Below are 20,616 nucleotides of genomic sequence, written 5' to 3' on the forward strand. Positions count from 1 at the left end.
TTTGATAGTGGGTTCTTCAGTCTAGCAGACAAAGGTAAAACAAGATTCAATGGCTGGAAGTTGAATCTACACAAATTCAGATTGGAAATAAGATGAACATTTTAAACAGTGAAGTTAATTAACCATTGGAACAACTTACCAAGGCTTGTGGTGGATTTTCTAACCATAGCAATTTTTAAATCAAGATTGGATGTTTTTCTAAAAGATCTGCTCTTGGAAGTATTTTGGGGAAGTTCTATGGCCTGACTTCCCATATAACATAGACTAGATGATCACAGTGATCCCTTTTGGCCTTGGAATCTGAATCTGAATATCCTCACAATATACATCTGAGGAAAACAGAGCTCAGAGTGGTGAAGTGACTTGCTTAACATCACAGAGAATTTCAGTGTTAGAACAAGGTTCCTGTTCGTACTGCCTTCTTAAATGAATTATGCTTAATATTAACTCATGCTAAGTAGAATCTCCATCAGCTGGTAGGAGTAGTAGGAAAGATATCCTCTTTATAGGCCAGCTTCTAGAAAATGAGGCAGAAACACTGAGCAGATGTTAGTCCATCCAATAAGGGCTGTGGAGTACATACAGTACATACCACCCTACTGATTGATCAAAACAAATAGTGCTCAAGACAAGAAAGACCTTGGATTCTGGAAGCCTATGGCTGGAATGTCAAACACCACACAATACAATAAAGAACCTAACTCTTATTTCTATAATACTGTCAGAAAGATGTAAATTAATTCCAGCCTATAGAATATGCATACATTCAAAGTGGGCTTGCTGTTGTTGTTGTTCTATTAATGTACTAATGTACTATTAATTACATGAAGCAAAATACCAGCACTTCTCTAAATTCAAAGTTTCTTGCTGTTTTATTTCAATAAGAATAAAATTGAGCTAAATAAGATCAAAAGAATGAAAAAGAGGATGAAAGATAAAGCTGAAAGAAAGAAGGAAGGAAAGAAAACAACTAATTGTAGATGATCCACTCTGCCACACCCCTTTGTGCCTGACTCCTCCATTCAGGCTGGTACACTAGTGTTTCAGCACAGCATGGTGCTATTCCCATGTTGATCACTTCCTGCTCAGATTTTCTCAAAGCAATCCATAAAGCTGGAGAAACCTATTCAAAGCAGGGCTAAGAAAGAAGATCTAATGCAAGTGATTTATGTACCTTTATTGCTTAACCCATTGATGCCGTTTGGTCAGCTTCAGAGGCCTTTTCATACTTTCAACATTTTGGAGACCAACAGTCAGACATTCATATAAAACACCCATAATTGAGGTCTCTGGTTTATACTACATATGGAGTCATGGCCCTATGCATCCATTAGCCCTGCCAGCAAGTATCTGACAGCTCCAACAATAAGCACTGCCACCAGGCTGCCAGCTCTCTCGTGAGCCTTCCTCCCTGTTCAGTTTGTTTTTTCTTTCCCTGCATCCATCCTCAGTTTGGTGCCAGCACCACGTCAGAGTTGTTTCCGTTTGGTATGATGTCAGTCTGGTGAGGTTAGAAAGCCTGAGCCATGGGTGGGGAATGGGACCCCACAAGTCTGTCTTTGCATAAGACCCTGAAAAACAGAGCGTCAGTAGTGCATAGATCTCCTCCTAAGTATTTGTTTAGCTAGCAGTCTAGAGCATGTCAATATTATAGTAGTTAATTAGAGTTGCTGGAAAAACACAAACATCAATGTCCTTAAAATGAATATTCACAATTGATGCATACTCATTAAATTAACTTTCCAGCTCCGGCTTTGCAGCTTGATTCAAAACCTGTTGAAGTCAAAAATTTCATTAACTTCAGTCAGCTTTGGATCAGGCCTCTAGTATCCAGCTGAGACCTGGTCTACACTAGAATATTAGGTCAGCATAACTTCCTTCTCAGGAGTGTAAAAAATTCACACCCCCTGAGCGGCATAGTTAAGTCAATTTAAATCCCTGCAGACAGCACTAGGTTGATGGAAGAATTCTTCCATTGGCCTAGCTACTGCCTCTCAGGGAGGTGGATTATTTACACCAATGGGAGAATCCCTCCCATCAGTGTAGGTAGTATCTATAGCGCTACAAAGGTGCAGTTGCAGCAGCGCAGCTATGCAACTGTAGCTTTTTAAATGTAGACAAGCCCTGAGTTGGTTACAAAAACAGAAACCTATGATATGCAATGACCTATAAATAATATCTCACTGCAATGAAGCCACTTGAGTCTCTACTCCCTGCACACACTAACACGATGGGAAAACACAGCGCAAGCTGTAGTTTTTATGAAACTTTTACAACTTTTTCTTTACATTTTAAGTTTTGCAAAATGTTTGAGTTTCAAAAAAATTTTCCTTTAAACTATTGTGTTTCAATACAAATTTGAGAGCTTAAGATAAGGAAATAAGAAAGGTTCTTGCTTGAAGGCATTTCTTCTCTTGTTTATGGGAATAACAGGGGAATAAAAAAAAATGTAAGAACGCATCAAATCTAAAATTGCATTTTTCCCGAACTACATGAAACCCCAGAAATTTCAATCTCTGTTCTACATTTATGTCCCAATTCAGTAAAGCACCTCTTAAACTTTTAAGTGCTACAATGAATAGGGATAGGATTAAGTGCTTTGCTGAATTGTGATAATAGAAATGACAATTTTTAGGGGTTTTTCAATTGGCAAAATTAATTCTGTCATCCCAACCTCAAAATAGCAGAGCATAAGAACTGCCATACTGGGTCAGACCAATGGTCCATCTAGCCCAGTATCCTGTCTTCTGACAGTGACTCGTGGCAGAAGTGACTGGATGCTCCATCTAGTCAATAATTCCATCAACTGATGAGCCCTTGATACAAGTAAATAGCTGTCTGAGTCATTAATCAGAACCCGTTCATACACTGGAATCTTTATTTGGCTGCCCCATATCTTGGACGTCCAAAAATGATGTGGGAACCACCCCCGTTGTATCTGTTTTTAGGCTTTCAATAGCTAGAGCTCTAAAATAAAAACCCTGTAGCTGGCTGAATAAAGGATTCACAAACCTGACAGAAAATCACAATCCCTGGCTTCCCCAGTTTAATTTCCTTTCTCATGCAGAGTCAAGAACCAGCTGACAACCTAGCGAAGCTACTGCCACTCATCATGTATCAAGAATGTATTTGTTAGATACAATAAAATATGGTCTGCCTCTCCTATATTAAATGCTATTTTTCGTCATGTAGAGTCCTTCAGCAACATCAGGAAATATTACCAAATGTCATTATTTGCTGTAGAGAAAATCAGTGGAGCAATCCCCATCATAAGATATTCAGAAAACACCAGGGATGGCATACTTGCCATGTTAGGCAATCGAACCTCAAAAGAAAACTACTCCTTGGAGCAGCTCAGAATGTTCAAGACTCCAGATATCCAAAAACTGAATGAAAAGGTAAAGTGCTATGGATTTTATTTTTAAAAGGGAGATAAATAAAATACTTGCTTTTGCTGTTGCCAATCAGTAACACTGATATATACACTCTTTTTTTCTTTTCTTTTCTTAAAGGAATGTATATAGTGTGTGTCAGCTGGCTCACTGCCCACTATCCTAGAGGTGTATCCATCTCAGTCGCATTGTATTTTGTGAAGTATTTTCGGATCCTTTAGGACTAAAGTGCCATTATAAATGTCAAATATTCTTATTTGCTCTAGTATTACATTTCAGAATCATGAAAAGCTCAACACGTGTTGCTTCTTGCCATTAACGTGCTTTTATTGCAGAGTTGTGCGCTACCAGGAAACCTGCCATGTGTTATAACAGCTTGTGGGGGAGCTTTATGTCGAAATAGCAATGGAAACGAACAATGTGGTGGCCCAAATTGTAATGGAACTCTTCCTCTTTCTACAAACACAGTCAAGAAAGCTGAAGAAACAGACATGTTGTTAAATAATTTGACCAGACAACTACAAGAGTCTCAAAATTAGGTGCTGTATAACCTAATCTAGTGTATTCTGTGGAATAATTTGGCAGCCAAATATGATGCAGGAATTAAGACAAAGAATATGACTAATCCAAACGGTCATGTCCGGAAGGTAATTGCACAATTTATTATAAAAGGGACAGTGTCAAAATTAGAGAGACAAGGTACATCAGGTAACATCTTTTATGGAACCAACTACTGTTGGAGAATGAGACAAGCTTTTGAGCTATACAGAGCTTTTTTTCAGGTCTGTCACAGTGTCACAGCTAAATACAAAGTGAAACGGATGTTTAGCATAAAGAGTTAACGCATATTGTGAAAGGATTCAGAGTGGACCATTAAAACCTTTGCAAGCATAGAACAAAAAAATGGGAGGGTAAATGGTTTACAGATTGTTATAATAAGCCGTCTTTATTAAGACCATGATTTTTAGTTTCAGAGTGGTAGCTGTGTTAGTCTGTATCAGCAAAAAGAACTTTAGTGTCTAGCATAGTTATGATTTTAAGCTCCAAGTCTCATGTTGTGAAGGTTTCCTTTGAGGACAAGGACTGAGAGATCAGATATAAAGTGAATGCTTTGTGAAAAGTGTTCCCTCACAGGTGATGCAGTGTTTTTGTGTCTTATCATTTTTCTGTGTGACTGTCTAGTTTCACCCATGTAGTTGTTATTAGGGCATTTAATTCACTGGATGAGGTATACCACATGTTGTGATAGGCATATGTAGGACCTATAGATCTTGACAGGTGTTTTGTGGGGGGTATTGATTATTATGGCAATGGAGAGATGTCTGCAGGTTTTGCATCTGTTGTTATGGCAGGCTCTGGTGCTGCTCTGAGTTGGTTGGTTCCTGGTCTGTGGGGAGCTTCCTTCTGATGATGAGATTGCTGAGGTTGGAGGGATGTTTGAAGGCCAGAAGAGGAGATGGGAAAGATTTATTTCAGTATGTGGTCCCAGTCGAATATGGGTTGTAATTATTTAATAATACACCATCTGGGTTCCAGTGTGGGGTGGAAGGTGACAACTAAGGGTGTGTGTGTGTGTGTGTGTGTGTGTGTGATCAAAAGTTGTTGTTGTTTTTTTCTGTATTGAAGCAGGTTCTTTTGGGGTATTTGAGTGGTCCATTCCTGAAGTGATCTATTTCTCTTGTAGAGTGTCCTTATATGGTGAAGGCAATTTTAAGTGTGCTAAGATCTGTATCCTCAACTTCCTCCTAGAAGCATATTCTGTGGTATCTGAGGGTGTGGCTGTAGATGACAGATTTCTGGGGTGGTTACTGGATCTGTGAAGGTAGGCATGATGGTCCATGAGGTTCTTGTATACCGTTGTCTGTAGAGTTCCATTGTTAAAGCTGATTGTAGTGTCCAGGAAGTTGATGCGGATGCAGGAGCGTTTGAGAGAGTATTTGATGGATGGGTGGTGGTTGTTAAAGTTGTGGTGGAAAGCCGAAGGAGTTAGGTCACCTGTCCAAAGGATGAAAATATCATGATGTATCTTAGGTATATCACAGGGTTCATGTTGTTTTCAGAAATTCTTCCTCAAGGTGACCCTTTTGGGGAGCCATTCTAGTACCCATGGCTGTTCCCATGGTTTGGACACAGTATTTGTTGTTGAATGTGAAATTGTTATGGGTGAGGATGAAATGGATGGGTTTAGTGATGTGTTTGGGGTGGATAGCTGAGTGTTGTCCATTGTTTGTAGATATTTGAGGGAGGCAGTGATGCATGTCGTCATTGCGAGGGATGTTGCTGTGTAGGAAAGTGACATCCATGGTGGCAATGATGGTGTTTGGAGGGAGACTGTTAATGTTGCAGAGGTTCTAGAGGAAGTCAGTTGTGTTCTGGAGGAAGCTGGCCCTTTGTGTGGTGAGTGGTTTGAGGATGATCTGATGAGTCCTGAGATTCCTTCAGTAAGAGTGCCAGGGCCAGATATGATGTTTTGTATATCTCAGCAAGCATGTATATCTCCCTGGGGTGTGGTCGTGGGGGATGAAGTTTGTAGAGTTTCTTTTGGATTTGTTTAGGAAAAGATTTGGTGATATCTTCACACAGAAATGTAAATTGTGCTGTGGGATGGTCTTTGAGTTCTTTATAGTAGATGGTATTGAAGGGTTATCAGTTGGCCTCTTTAACTTAGTCATCATGGTTGGGAACTACAATGATGCCTTTGGCACATCACATCTACCACAATCTCTCCACTGTCAGAAGGACAGCTATGCAGTCCCTGAAATCCAACCACCAGATAGTGATCAAATCAGCGGGCACTAAATTTATGATTTATTACAACAATCTGTAACCCAATAACTCCCTTTTTGTCCTATGACTGCAGAGCTGTTAATGGGCCACTTTACTCTGAATGATCTCTCACAATATGTGTTCATTAGTTATGTAAGACAATCTGTTCCACCTTGTATTTAGCTGTGAAACTCTGAATACCTTTCCCAGCCGTGAAGAAGAGCTCCGTGTAGCTTGAAAGCTTGTCTCTCTCACCAACATAAGTTGGTCCAATAAAAGATATCACCTTACCCACCTTGTCTCTCTAATATTCTGGAGCCAACATCTGCCTACAATACTACAAACAGTGGCAAAACGTTGATGTGCTGTCATTGTCTTCTAAAGTGAACATCTATCTCTTTTTTGTCCCAGTGTGCCTTTTGACATCAAGGAAGAAATGTCATCTAGTGGCTAAAGCACAGGACTGGGAGTCAGGAAAGCTAAATTATACTCCTGACTGTGCCACAGACTTGACAGGTGACCTTGCAAGACATTGGTCCTGATCCTGCCAAGACTTAACCACTTGCTTAACATTATGCACCTGAATAAGTCCCACTGCATGATATCATTGATATCAATGGGATTCCTCATGTGTATAAAGTTAATTTAAGTTCACAAGTAATTTAAAAAAACCCAAAACATTCTCTGAAGGCACACTCTTTAAATAGTTTGTCTTTCACTTTTAAAATGTCTTTAAAAATATGAAGTGTTCTGTTCCTGTGATGTTTTATAAGGATCTCTTCAGTTGCCAGGTCTCCCTTGCTAACTATGCAACAAAACAGTGAAAATGACTATGCATAAAATCCTGTCAAATGCACAGTAAACAAAGTGGAAAAATATTAAAAATTTTGTTCTCATTACTAGTTTCTTTCAATCCTGATAATCTTAGGTGATACTTGTGACAATAATAGGTCTAACATTTTCAGACAGAATCTTGATTTTTCAGGTTGACAATGTTCCTTTAACCTCTTTGAGCCTCGGTTTCCTCCTTTATAAAATACAGGTGATATTTACAGTACCTTACAGGGAAATTGTGAGGCTTAATTAATCTGTTTGAAACATGTGTGAAGCATTCTCTCCCTGGATTGTAGAGAACCAGTACATAGAAGTTTCACCTAAACACAGTATGGCCTCCAGCAAAACAAACACCTGTTTTGCTGTTTAAAAGACTGTTGAAATATAGCTAATTAAAATAAAACTGTCAACTGGGGCCTGGTCTACAATAGGAAATTAGGTTAGTATAGCTACCTTGTCAGAGGTGTGAAAAATACGCAGCCCTAAGCAATGCAGTTAAACCAACCTAAATACATCACTAGGTTGACGAGAGAATGATCCCATTGACCCAGCTACTGCCATTCGGGGAGGTGGAGTAACTATCCTGACAGAAGAATCTCTCCCATTAGCGGTGTAGGTAGCGTCTTCACTGAAGTGCTACAGTGGTGCAGTTGTGCTGCTGCAGCATTTTAAGATTAGACAAGCCCTAAATGATTATGAATGTGGTATTGATGGAAACATTCAACTTTTAAAGGCATATTTTAAACCTATTGGCCTTGGCACCATCCTTTATGTAATAATTTTAATAATAAATGTAATAATGTTACATTTTATACCGATTCCAAGCAGAAAAGGGGGAGTAGATGCAATTATGAGATATTCCCCTCCTTCAGCGTCCATATCATTTTAAGAGTGAGTGAGGTGCAGCATCTCGTTTTTTAACAGTAGATACTTTTTGCCTTCAAAACAATAATTGTTTAACAGTCTTTGAAAATGGAAGGAATATGTTATGTCTTCTTTGGTGAAGGTCCAAATGAAGTCAATGCTATAACACCCACTCAGTTTAACAGGACAAGAAGCTGGGCCAGTGTCTCTTATAAGTATTGTTTTAATATATCCCGATGGGAGCCAAGCTTGCCAAAGAACGACATTTAAACCCTAGAAAGGATAACACTATATTTTAAAATATTTCCAGATTGAAAGCATCAGAAAAATGGCAGAAGACACCAAGACGAAAGGCTCACAGTTACATGGGAAACTAGAGAAAGCTAAGAATCAAACTGAAATTGACAGAGAGAACGCAAAGGAGTTCATCAGAAAAGTTAAAGACTTTTTGTTAGGTAAATATGCAAGGAAAGTTTTTCTTTGAATCCTGCTTCCTGTATTTCGGTATCATATGGCATTTACCTCTCCGCTCTGTAACGTGATGCCTCAGCTTGGGCACCCCCAAAATGCACTGGCATTTTCAGCTTTCAGAGCCACACTGCACACACGTGTCTGATTTGCTGTCTAGACTTGAATTGATCAGTCTCTTTCAGTGATGCTGTTTAACACAGCTCCCTCTCCGATGGCATATCAGTATGTTGGACTATTTCCCAGAGATCTATTAAGTCTCAACCCTGTAACGACTTATTAATGGGCTTAATGTTAAGCATGTGGATGCAAGTGGTCCAGATGGCTACTGCCTTACACAACTAATTGTTGGTCCAGTCATGCCCACAAGCTCCAGAGCATTTCCCATGTGGAAGGTTCTCTATGGGGATCCACATGTGGGAAGTGACCACATAGGCAGGGCTGCCAGCTGAGGGCAAAAGGCACATTCAGCCTTCCCTCACTAGTCCTGCAGAAATCAGGACACAAAGTGATACATTCCCCCATCCCTGAATAGGCTGGCAGAAGGTGACAAAGAGGATGGCTTGGGTGGGTGGGGAGGATCCACATTTATGCAGCTCTAACAGCCATAAGTGGGGCAGAGCATCTGCAACTCCAGTCTACAAGCATGGGGCCTGCTCTGCTCTGCATCCTTAACCCCTGGGAGCTGCATTTCATCTCCCACTCTTCTGCACTTCACCTGCATAAAGCCCAGTGACTCCCTAACAATGCAGTTTTCCATGCTCACTAAGAGGCACCATGTTGACTGTTGCATGGTAGTGAGGGAACTGGGGACTTTCCTCTCACCCCTCCCTTAACCTGCTTCCTCTTCTTTTTTAAAAATAGCTAGGACAGAGAACGCACCAAATCAGTGTTGCCAGCCCTTGTGAATCTCACAATATTTGGTGGTGTTCTTAGAGCCCTAGACCTGGAGTCAAATGATAACAGCAGAATCTCTGCTTTCATTTTAAAATAAAGTTTCCAGCCCTCATTGCTGTGGAAAAAAGGTTAATCCTAAAGGTTCAAAAAACAAACAAACAAACCCAGAAGGCAAGTAAAAAACCCCACCTTTATTAATTTCTCAAGATTTTTAAGCCAGTCTTGTGGTTTTGATGGCTTGACTTACGATTTTTGAACATTTGGGGTTGGCAATCCAGTAGCATCCAGCCCACTGTGGTGGAGTGACAGCTGGGAACAAAGTCATCCTTTGTAATGAGATAATTTAAGTTACTTTATCAAAAATAAAGGCAAAACTGTGCATAAGTCCTAGTGATTCATAGATTGATAGCAACAGTGAATGAATCATTCATAATTGGCTTTACTTACAAATTAAAAAGGCAGGAAATACAACAGTTAAGGTGCCTATAGCAATGTTAACTCAGCCACACTGAGCATTGCCACGTGTACTAGCTTTTGTTTCTGTTCTTTGTTGTAAAATATTTCTAAGAAAATTACCCTTCGGGAATGAAGGAGTTAATGGTGCCCCCTGAACAGCACACCACTGTCTTGTCTAGTGTTTAATTTTTGGTAGGTTGTTTTGCAACATTTGCACAAACTTTTCAAATGTTTATTTCCACACAGTCTTATTTGTTAACCATTGGATAGGTGTTATAAAGCCACCTTCCAAATACTGTGGTCACATTCACACAACACTCCCCTTGGTGTCCCTTTGATCTGGTGAATGGGGGGAGAATTGGGATCTGCACAACACAGCAAATGTGTCAATGATTTAGAGAGACAAGGAGGGTGATGTAACATCTTTTATTGGCCCACAGAAGCTGGTTCAGTAAAAGATATGACATCACCTATCTTGTCTCTCTAATATCCTGGGACATGGCTACAGCAACACTGCAAACATCAATGATTTAGAGCCCTCTGGGGATTGAGTTTTACACCCAAATTTTAATGCACCAGTTCAGAGAAGGCTCAAATCCATTTTTATCCTGCTCTGACAACAGATTAGCAGCACCTTGAAATATAACATTACACTACAAGTGCTTGACCCCTCCTTGCTGTGGTTTGTCAACTTTATTAGCCAGCATAACTCAGCATATATGACACTGTATCAATGTTTAAATTGCACTGTGCAGAAAGGTACATCTTCTTATGTTCTCTACTCTATTTGTTAAAGATGAAAGTGCACCTCCAGAAGACATAGAAAAGGTGGCAAAGCATGTTCTAGACATAAACCTTCCAAGGACTCCACAAGAGCTAACAAATATGCTTGATAAAATCCAGAACCTTGTAACACACTGTGAGGACTATGAAATAAATGTGAAGAAATTAAATAAACAAAGGAAAGGTGCCCGAAAACTTCTGGTGGAAGCAAAACAAGCTGAGTGAGTAGAATATTCTCTTACTGATGTGATAAATCTAAATGAAATTGCAGTGCACATAACTAGGGCAAATTCATTAGTGAAGTCACTCAGTATGCCAGCCAGCAGGTGGAAAAGCTACACAGCAAATAAAGTTCTGGACTTTCACTACAGCACGTTCCTACTTTTCATTTGCACTGGGGCTCTCTCCAATGGTAATAATCTGACACCTTTCTCACTACACAAAGCTGCGTAAACCATCAAAGGCTACAGCCCAGATCCTCTCATGTATTTAGACGCCTAATCCCCATTGATAGAAGTTAGGCTCCTAAAAACCTTTGAGGATCGGAGCCTACATCTCTGCTAGATCGTGACTGCTCTGCTGGCTGAACTAGCCAAGCGGAATTGTCAACCCAAGGAAGCTCTTCACTTCATTTGGGACCTCAGTCATTGGGCAGTTTGAATGGGGATACACAACCAGAGGATGACTGTGGGGAGGAGGAAAATGTATTCAGCTCCTTGGCCTCCTGAATGGTAGCACAGCATCAGCCAGCCTGCCACATCACACACCCCAAACTTAACTTTCAAGTCCATGTCGATTTCTCTTTTTGATGGGTTGCTTTCCCATCCCATTGGGACCAGCAGTTCTAGATTTTTGGAAGAGCTGGTGAATGCTGGATTCAAGGAACCAGGGGGCTAGTAATGCATTTCTGGGTTTGGGGGTATAAAGGGATTTGAGGATATGCCTTTTACTGTGTTTATACATTACAGTATTATACTACTATTTACTTTTATTTTAGGGAAGCGGCAAAAGCTCTGCCACCTCTTGATGAAATGATAAATAACCTGAAGAAAGTTGAAAGCACGAAAGGACAAACCAAAGACACCTTCATAAGATTAAATGGAGAGATGCAAGAAATAAAGACAAAAATCTCACAGGTATCTTTATGTACAATGTAGACAATGATTTTAGTTTATTATCCATTTATTGTGTGATGTTATGATTCTTGCAATTCACTTAAATTACAGCCTGTTTCTAAAATCTAGGTTGCAATGCAAAGATCCCAAAGATACTGTAAATTTAGACCAGTGTAAATACGAACAAGATTGTGGCCCAGATATGGCACCAGTTCCACTTTAAAGGGGACTTGTTAATCTGTTTGCTTAATATCCTTCAGTGGTGAGTTTTGCAGGTTAGTTATACATTGCATAAAGGGAGTATGGCTTTTTGGTTGTTTTCCTATAGGCTGAGAATCAAGTGAATAAGACAAGTGATGAACTAAAGAACTTTTCAGATAAACAGTCTGAGCTGGAAGATGAAATTGCCATGCTGCAGAAGAAAATGCTGATGAATGGGAATCAGGCTGCAAATGCAAAAGCAGGTGCAGAACGGGCACAAAATCAAGCTATGGACACAGATAAAGTAATGTATTTCTGTCACGTATTCAAGAAAGAAAATCGCTGTCCTTCCCACATGTTTTGCGCTATTTTTGAATGAAAAGTATACTGCAAATATGCATATATGCTCCTTCCAAGGTTTTTTTCAATTTTCCATTATGCCATACAATTTAGAGTTGCACAGAATTAGAAGCGTTTCCTTTCCATTTTAATTTATCCAGCAAACAATAGTCTTGTTTACTTATATCAATTAAACAAATACAAATCTTGGGCCAGACTGTGATATCCTTACTCTCATTGAATAGTATGTTACATCATGGGGCAAGGTACTACTCATTGTGAGTGAAGGTATCAGTCTTGTCCCTTGCATTTAACACACTTGACTTCAGAGAAAACTTGGTTTTCCCCTTGATGCTTAATATAGCCCAAATTCTTAAGTACCCACTGAGCTAGATAGAAATTTTTCAGAATTCTGTGTATGGATTACAAACAGCCACAGATCAAAAGCCAAAGTATGCATTGAATGAGCCTTCACACTACAAGAAATCCAGCAGAAATCAAACTGCAACCTTCACAGGAACCAAAACCAAGTAGGCACAGAGCCAGAAAGTCAATATTATTAAACCAAATTTGTAAAAATTATGCTATGCCTAGTTCATTAAAACTGAATTGAGCCTTGTGTCTAAAATGGAAACAAACCTAAAACCAATAAAGGGAAATAAACTAGGAATAACATAATCTTTTAAAATCCTGCTTAAATTATATTTATTATCCAGCTCCATCCTCACTTTATTTTGGATTGTTCAACAGGCAAGATTGTTTTTATTTTGATTTCTGCTGGATTTTGCTTTTTCAGGGCTTCATTCAATGCATATTTATCCCAAGTGAGTTTTAGATTAAAAAGACTTAAAGACATAATGTGTGTTTCAGAGAGGAGTGGTAAATGAGGTAGAAAAATCTCTGCTTTCTTCATAGGTCAAATAAATTACAGGGCATGTCGTTGCACAAAATAAAGTGGGATTTTTTTGTTTGTTTGTTTTTGTTGTTGCAGGAATTTACCAACCTTGAGAGAAAATACACCATTCTGCAAGAAAAAGTAAAAATGAAAGGGCTTCCCAGAGAAACATTAGAGAAACTGAAGCAGCTGAAAGAAGCAGCAGAGAAACTGGCTGAAGAGACTGAAGAAAACATCAAAAGAATAACAGGTGTCCCCCTTTCATTTCTGTGCCCAGCAGTGAAATACATATGAAAATGTAAAAATGAAAAATATGAAAGACGGAAATATAACCTGAAGGCCTTGTCTACACACACAGTGCACTGCCTTACCTACAATCAGTTTAAAAACCAGCATAGTTAAACTACTCTAAACAGTTTCAAACTCATTACCTTGGTTTAGCTTGTGCCTGTACATTTTCTAACACAAGCTGCTATAAGCCAAGTTTAAATCAGTGTAAGAGTGTCCACATAGGGTTTTGCAATGATTTTACTGAATTGATTTAAAAACACACTGCTCGCAACATTGTACCCTAAAGCACAATCCTGCCCAGTGTTGAGCATCTTTGGTTCCCATTGGAATCAGCAGGTTTGCCAGGGGAATGGGGAAAAGTTATTCAAGTGGTGAAAATTTGGGATGGGTGGGGAGGGGTGGAATACAACAAGCTCCACTGGAGCCAATGGGAAGTGAGGATATTCGTCACCTTGTAAGATCAGGCCCTTTTGTCCTGATGGGATTCTGTGCACATCTGTAAAGCACAACTGATGGCAAACACCAAGTGGCTGGGACATGCTGGTGGGATGCTGTTTGAGCATTAGGCTTTTGACTTTTATTAGCATTACAGTCTGTGTGTCAACAGTAAATCACAGTAATATCACCACACTAGCAAACCACCAGAGCACATAGCACCAGTCTACTGAATGGGCCCAATCCTGCATCCATTGAAACATATGGAAGTTTTATCACTGATTTAAAAGAAAGCAGTACTGGGATTGCTCCTACAAGGCTCAGCAGCCTATAAAAATAACCAAACAGCAAATGCCAGCATGGGAGTAAATTCTTTTGGATGTTAATGGGGGGTAAGAAGGGGAGCACAGGAGGGAATAAACCTTGAGAAAAGACACTGAAGAAAAAGAACCCTGTTCTGTTGTCTCTGAGCATTCCCCAGTCCAAAGGCCCCGAAACTATGACGATGGGGATCTTAGGACTGCACATCATGAAGAAATGCAGTTTTGATTCATCGTTATTGCACGTGTTTTCATGATAAAGACTGGGGGCCTCTGAACAACCCTTGTGTAAATCTAGAGTAACTGCGTAGGAGCCAGTGGAATTACCTGCATAAAACTCCCACCAAGGAGAGTAGCATGAGTTATTTGGAGCCAGACTGTGAGCCTTTACACTGCTGAGCACTCAGTTTGAGTCATCACCACTGAAACCAGCTGACCAAGACAAAATCTCCACAGACTAAGGCTATGTCTACACTGGCAAGTGACCTACAAAACTTTTGTTGTTCAGAGGAGTTAAAAAAAACACCTCCCCCCCCCCCGCCAAAAAAGACAAAAGTTTTGTCAAGGAAAAGTGCCAATGAGAATAGCGCTTTGTCCCCAGGAGTGCTCTGCTGCTGATAAAGCTAACGCCACTCAGCTCCGCTCGTAGGGGATGGAAGTTTTTTGTCGGCAGGAGAGCTCTTTTCTGCTGACAAACAGTGACTACACTGTGTGCCTTTTAACAGCATGGCTGTAGCGGCATAGCTGGGTCATTAAAAGCTGTGTAGTGTAGACAAAGCCTTACTCACAATGGCTAACAATAAAAGCACACTTGGAAAAATAAACATCTTGAAGGCTGTTAAAAGAAAAGGAGTACTTGTGGCACCTTAGAGACTAAGAAATTTATTTGAGCATAAGCTTTCGTGAACTACAGCTCACTTCATCGGATGCATTTTGAATTGAAGGCTGTTGTAATCTGCAGATTAAAACACACCTGTTCTTGTCAAATAGTTTTAGCGACAACACACATTTCTCCAAGGGAATCTAACAATTCTGCAGTTTTTACTTGCACAACAATAAATGCATCATTAAATGTTACTTTCTTCTTTCAGATTTGGCAAAGAAGCTCCAAGATCTGAATCAGACTAAACAAGATAAGGCTGATCAACTAAAGCAACTAGAGGATCAAGTAATAGCCATAAAAAAGGACATTACTGAGCAAGAAAACAAATATGCTACTTGCAAAAGTTAGGACCTGGTAAAACATCCCATCTCAAATGGCAATGGAAATTGGCTCAAGCCTCTGTTTTTACCATTTTCTGAACTTTTCAGAATTGAGTGGCTGTATTCTGCTAAGCCAGTGCTGTGTACAGTACTTAGATACATGGAATCATCTAATTTTCTGTTGGTTTTTAGTCCAGTTTAATTTACATGGCACTAGGAAAAAACCTTTTAATAAAATACTTGAAGAAGTTAGCGGGGGCTGTTTTTCATGCTGACTCTTACAGACACTCTCAGCAGTAAGCCCACTAGCTCCTCTCAATGAAAAGGGGAGAATCTGAATGTAGCTCAGCCAGTGACATAGGTAACGGGCTCAAAGGATAAGTTCACCATAAGGGCTATTCCCTACCAGGTTTGTCACCTGTTGACAACCTACCATCACCACCAGGCCTTTCAGTGAACCTCCACTCACCCTTGTGCAATGGCCCTCTGGTGTGTGAGTGACAAATTATACAGGGTGATGTGGAAGCTGAGAAGTGAGAGGATGGAGAGTTTGCATGGCTGAAGAAAAGGCACCTTTTTCTTTGTCACCCTCCTATGCACATCCTCTGAATGCTAAGCAGAACTGTCCCCTATGTACCCTCACCACCACCCCTGTTCCCCCATGACAGGGGTCCCAGGATTCACTTCGAAAATCTGACAGGTTTCAGAGTAGCAGCCGTGTTAATCTGTATTCGCAAAAAGAAAAGGAGTACTTGTGGCACCTTAGAGACTAACACATTTATTTGAGCATAAGCTTTTGTGAGCATCCGATGAAGTGAGCAGTAGCTCACGAAAGCTTATGCTCAAATAAATTTGTTAGTCTCTAAGGTGCCACAAGTACTCCTTTTTTTCTTTTTTCGAAAATCTGTTCACCTTTGCTGGGAGAAGCAGGGAGGAGCATGCCTTGCTCAGCCCCGTGAAGCATGCAGCCTGTTTGTTCACTGAAGATATCCTGTAGCATCAGCACATTAAAGGACATAGGTGATGGGTTGCAATTTTCCTCTCACACACTAGATGGCTGTATACAGATGTTTAAATCCAGTCTTTCCAATGTGACTAGAATAAGTTGTAAATTCACTAACTTTGGTTAAAGAAATGTTTTGATCAAAAGCTCGTGTAATATAATTTATCTAATCCACATGAAAAAAGCCAGGTTACAGTGCTGTATAATAAAGATGTCATAGCGATAAAAACCAATGATGCACCTGATTCTGCAAACACTACCAAGCATAGTGATTACTACCAGAGCAGTCCCTAGTGAGCACTTATGTTTGGTTGGCCAGGTCTAGGCTATACACTTACTTTGGTATAACTACGTTGCTCAGGAGTGTGAAAAATCCACACTCCTGAGTGACATAGTTATACTGACCTAACCCCTTGTGTAAACAGCGCTATGTTGGTGGGAGAGTGTCTCCCGCTGATGTAGCAACCCCCTCTCGTGGAGGTGGAGTTATTAAGCCAACAGGAGAGCTCTCTCCCATCAGCTTAGAGCATCTTCACCAGAAGAGCTACAGCAGCGCCTATGGCGATGCAAGTTTGTAGTGTACACCTGCTCATAGTGTTTGTGGAGCTAACTATGTCATCTAAATCATCCCAGCCAAAGCTTTATCAAGCCTGACCTTAAAACTCTAAGGATGGAGATTCCACACCTCCCTAGGTAACCAATTCCAGTGCTTCACTACCCTCATAGTGAAATATATCACAAAGGGTGTGGCACTTAAATGGTCAAATAAGATACTGAGGGTTAACTCAACCCACTCCTGGGGTTCATAAACCCACATCTCGAAGCTCTGATCCAAGATGGGAAAGAACTGTTTAGCTCCAATTAATCTAAAACTGAATCAGTGTTTTAAAAAAGTACTAACATTGCAATGAAAGTACAATCTTAACAGAATTTGAAATCAATACCTCTATAAGCTACAGCTTGTTTGGTTACTATTCATGAATGCTGAGAGGTATTATTTTTGCCACTGGCGATTGCCCACATTTTTTATTAGTGGAACAAAATACATTTTGATAATATTTATTATTAAATAGTGAATATAAAGGACTATGAAGTTTTGAAAATCTGTGTTCTGTGGTTCCTAATATCTCCATTGCTGCAGCATTTCCAGAAAATCAGTTTTAACATGCTAAGACTTGTTTTTTTTCAACAAGAACATGAAAAGAATGTTAGAATATAAGACACAAGGTATGGTTTTTTTTATTTTTTGGTTACAGGATTGACTAAGCACAGGAAAGAGAAAGCATCAGGCTGGGATATTCAAAGGATCTGTAGGAAATTAGGCCTCCAAATCCTAGGATTTGAAAATCCCAGTCTCAGTGCTTGGTATTACCAGGCAGTACTTCAAACCCCTCTATAAATTTCTCTTCTCTATGTGGTAACAATGGTTGCAACTTGGCTAAAATTACTACCATTACCTCTCACCTCACTTGTCCAATAAAGGATATCCCATTATCTACTTTGTTCAGTTTTTCTGAAGGGCCTATATGGCTACTGCCATGTGCAAAGATCAGCGCTGAGTGTTAAAATGAACCCCAGACTCTTACAACTACACCAACATTTACAGAATTCAGAACTTTCTGCAGTAATAAAAAGCTCTTAACGTTACATGTTCTAATGCTGGGGTGTTGTGTGAAATATTCCTTATCTAAAGGCAAGCAGCACTTTGATCCATTAAAGAGAAAATTCCAGAGTTGTAACTTTATATTTATGAGAGCTCAGGTAGTAGGGTGGGGGAATTACTGGAATAGATGATATTGTAGAGGTATTCTTATTATTCAATGCAAATGTGCCGCAAGGCAATGCACAATATGTATTAACAGTATAATAGCTTTCATTGTGAAAATGATGGAGCCAAACTACAACTTTGATTAACACTAACAAAGGCATCTTAATGTAGGTATGCAAATAATTTCTGGTTTAGTGTTTTACCTTTTTATCACCTTTTTAAAAAGTGCTATAACAAAATCAATCAACCCTGAGAGGGCAACATATGTACACTTCCTCAGATAACGTATTGGGACACCTAATTGTATATTTTCTAAACAAATTTCTAATTTCTATTATTTAATTCTTCTTATTGTTAATAATAAATTTGTAAAGGATTGTTAGAAGAAAGATGCTATATAAAGTAAGGATTGATATAATATAGCATCAAATATAAGTCAGCCATGTACATTTAACAGGTCAAGTTTCATAGAATCTGGTGTTATACTAAATCCAAGTTTTTAGATGTAAATTTGCCACTTATATTTTAGATACATAATGGGCTGGGCACAGGGGTGAAAGTAAGTTAAAAGACTTGCCCGTATTCTGGAGTCCTGAGGAGGGGGCGTGGCCTCTACCAGAAGAGGTGGAGCCTTTAAATCCCTGGGCCCTTTAAATCAGGATTTAAAGGCCCAGCAGCTGGGAGCCCTGGGGCCTTTAAATCACCTCTTGAGCTCCCAGCTGCAGAGGTGGCTGGGAGCCCTGGGGCTCGGGGGCCATTTAAAGGGCCTGGCACCACTGGGAGCCCCAGGCCCTTTAAATTGCCACCTGGGGAAGCCAGTCCACCCTCGTACAGCGCATTGGCTCTTACCAGCAGGGGTGGCAGGTTTGTAGAAATTTTGGTGGTGCCCAGAACCTGCCCAAACCCTGCCCAAACTCGGCCCCCCCCAACTCCACCCCCCACCTGCCCAAGGCTCTGGGCAGGAAGTTTGGGTGGGGAGGAGGTCTGGGGTGCAGGCCCTGGGCTGGGGCAGGGGATTGGGGTGCAGGAGGGGTGCAGGGTGAAGGCTCTGGAGGGGAGTTTTGGGATGAGAGGGGGTGCGGTGGGAGGGGGTTCAGGTTCTGGGAGGGAGTTTGAGGATGGGAGGGGGTGCAGGGGTGAGGCTGGGGATGAGTTTGGGATGTAGCTGGGGATGAGGGGTTTGGGGTATGAGAGGGGGCTCAGGGCTGGGGCAGAGGGTTAGGGTGCAGGGAGGATGAGGGCTCTGACTGGGGCTGTAGTTGAGGGGTTTGGGGTGTTGGAGAGGCTCAGGGCTAGGGCAGAGGGTTGGAGTGTTGGGCGATGAGGGCTCTGGCTGGGGGTACGGGCTCTGGGGTGGGGCAGGGCTGGGGATGTATTTGGGGTGCAGGCAGACAGCCCGGGGACTGGAGCCAGAGAGGAGGACTCCCTCCAGCCCTCTCTCCACTGGCAGCAGCGAGCTCTGGGGGAGGGGGCCCCCTCTATGCAGCACACTCACCCCCACCACTGTCACTACACATGCTCCTAGGGCCCCTCTCAGGTCCAGGAATCTCCCTCGCCTCCCCTGTGGTGGTGCTGTTGGGGGGGGTCTGCCATCACATGTGCACCTCATCCTCTGCTGCTGCCCCTCACTGGGGGTGGGGGAATGGGGCTGCCCCTTGCCCAGCATGGGGCAGGAGCGGTGACTGCGGGCACAGGGGGAGGCTGTACTGGTGGAGGGTCCCGCCGGAAAATGAAAGGGTCTGAGGGGGAAGGGCAGCCTGCCCTGCCACTAGGGGATGGGGGGCACTGAGACCCTGCAGCGGCAGTTGATGCAGGGAGGCAGCATGGAGCTGCAGGAGAGAGACAGGGACGCTCTGCTCTGGGAGCCAGGGAGGCGCGCAGGGGCAGAGGACACTCGGGGGGAGGCGTAGGAGGGCAGCAGGTGGGACCAGGGGGGAGACCCAGCCCCGAACATTGGTGGAGCCAGGCCCCCAGGCCCTCAATATTGCTGGAACCACGAGCCCATATAACTCACCTCTGCTGCTTGCCAGTACGCTGTACCAGGGTGTACCAGTTTACTTTCACCTCTGGCTGGGCATCAGATGAATTGTGATTCAGTGAAGACACTTTTAACTCATGTAATTGGATCCAACACACACACACACCCAAGACTGTAAAGCTACTTCACCAACCAGAGGAATATGGTATGCTACAAAATGTCATTTTAAAGTTATTTTAACATTTTAAGACACAATCAAGTTAAAATGCCCAGATTTACTTTCTGGTTCTCAAGCTCATGTTTTGCTTGCTAATACTGCAAGGAAATAATTAAATCAAGCACAGGCAAACCCATTTTTCCAAATTTGCAAACATGCTAGGTTTTGAAAGGCTGACTTGTATTCTGAGGTTATGTTTTAGAGTATTATTGTGTTTAAACAGGATTCTGAAAAATCAAGATAGCTAGTGTGGTTCATCCTGGTCTACACTGACCACAAAGTCAAGGTGGTCATCATCATCAGGCCAGCTAACTCGATTCTTCACAACCAGCCCTAAAAGACTGTGAAAAAAGAAACAGAGAGAAAAATTCAGTGAGCATGGAAAGTGAAA

General features: G+C 41.3%; 1 protein-coding gene across 1 annotated transcript in view; it reads left to right on the forward strand.

Moving 5' to 3' along the window:
- LAMB4 (laminin subunit beta 4) overlaps positions 1-15,287 on the forward strand; it is a 68,134-nt gene extending 52,847 nt beyond the window's left edge. The window contains 8 exon segments of the mRNA XM_043507807.1: positions 3,193-3,398; positions 3,728-3,931; positions 8,167-8,311; positions 10,474-10,681; positions 11,458-11,596; positions 11,904-12,080; positions 13,107-13,260; positions 15,148-15,287. Coding sequence (XP_043363742.1) covers positions 3,193-3,398; positions 3,728-3,931; positions 8,167-8,311; positions 10,474-10,681; positions 11,458-11,596; positions 11,904-12,080; positions 13,107-13,260; positions 15,148-15,287 — 1,373 coding nt within the window.
- The last annotated feature ends 5,329 nt before the right edge of the window (positions 15,288-20,616 follow it).

The sequence above is a fragment of the Dermochelys coriacea genome, chromosome 1 (genome assembly GCF_009764565.3).
Source record: "Dermochelys coriacea isolate rDerCor1 chromosome 1, rDerCor1.pri.v4, whole genome shotgun sequence".
Lineage (NCBI taxonomy): Eukaryota > Metazoa > Chordata > Testudines > Dermochelyidae > Dermochelys > Dermochelys coriacea.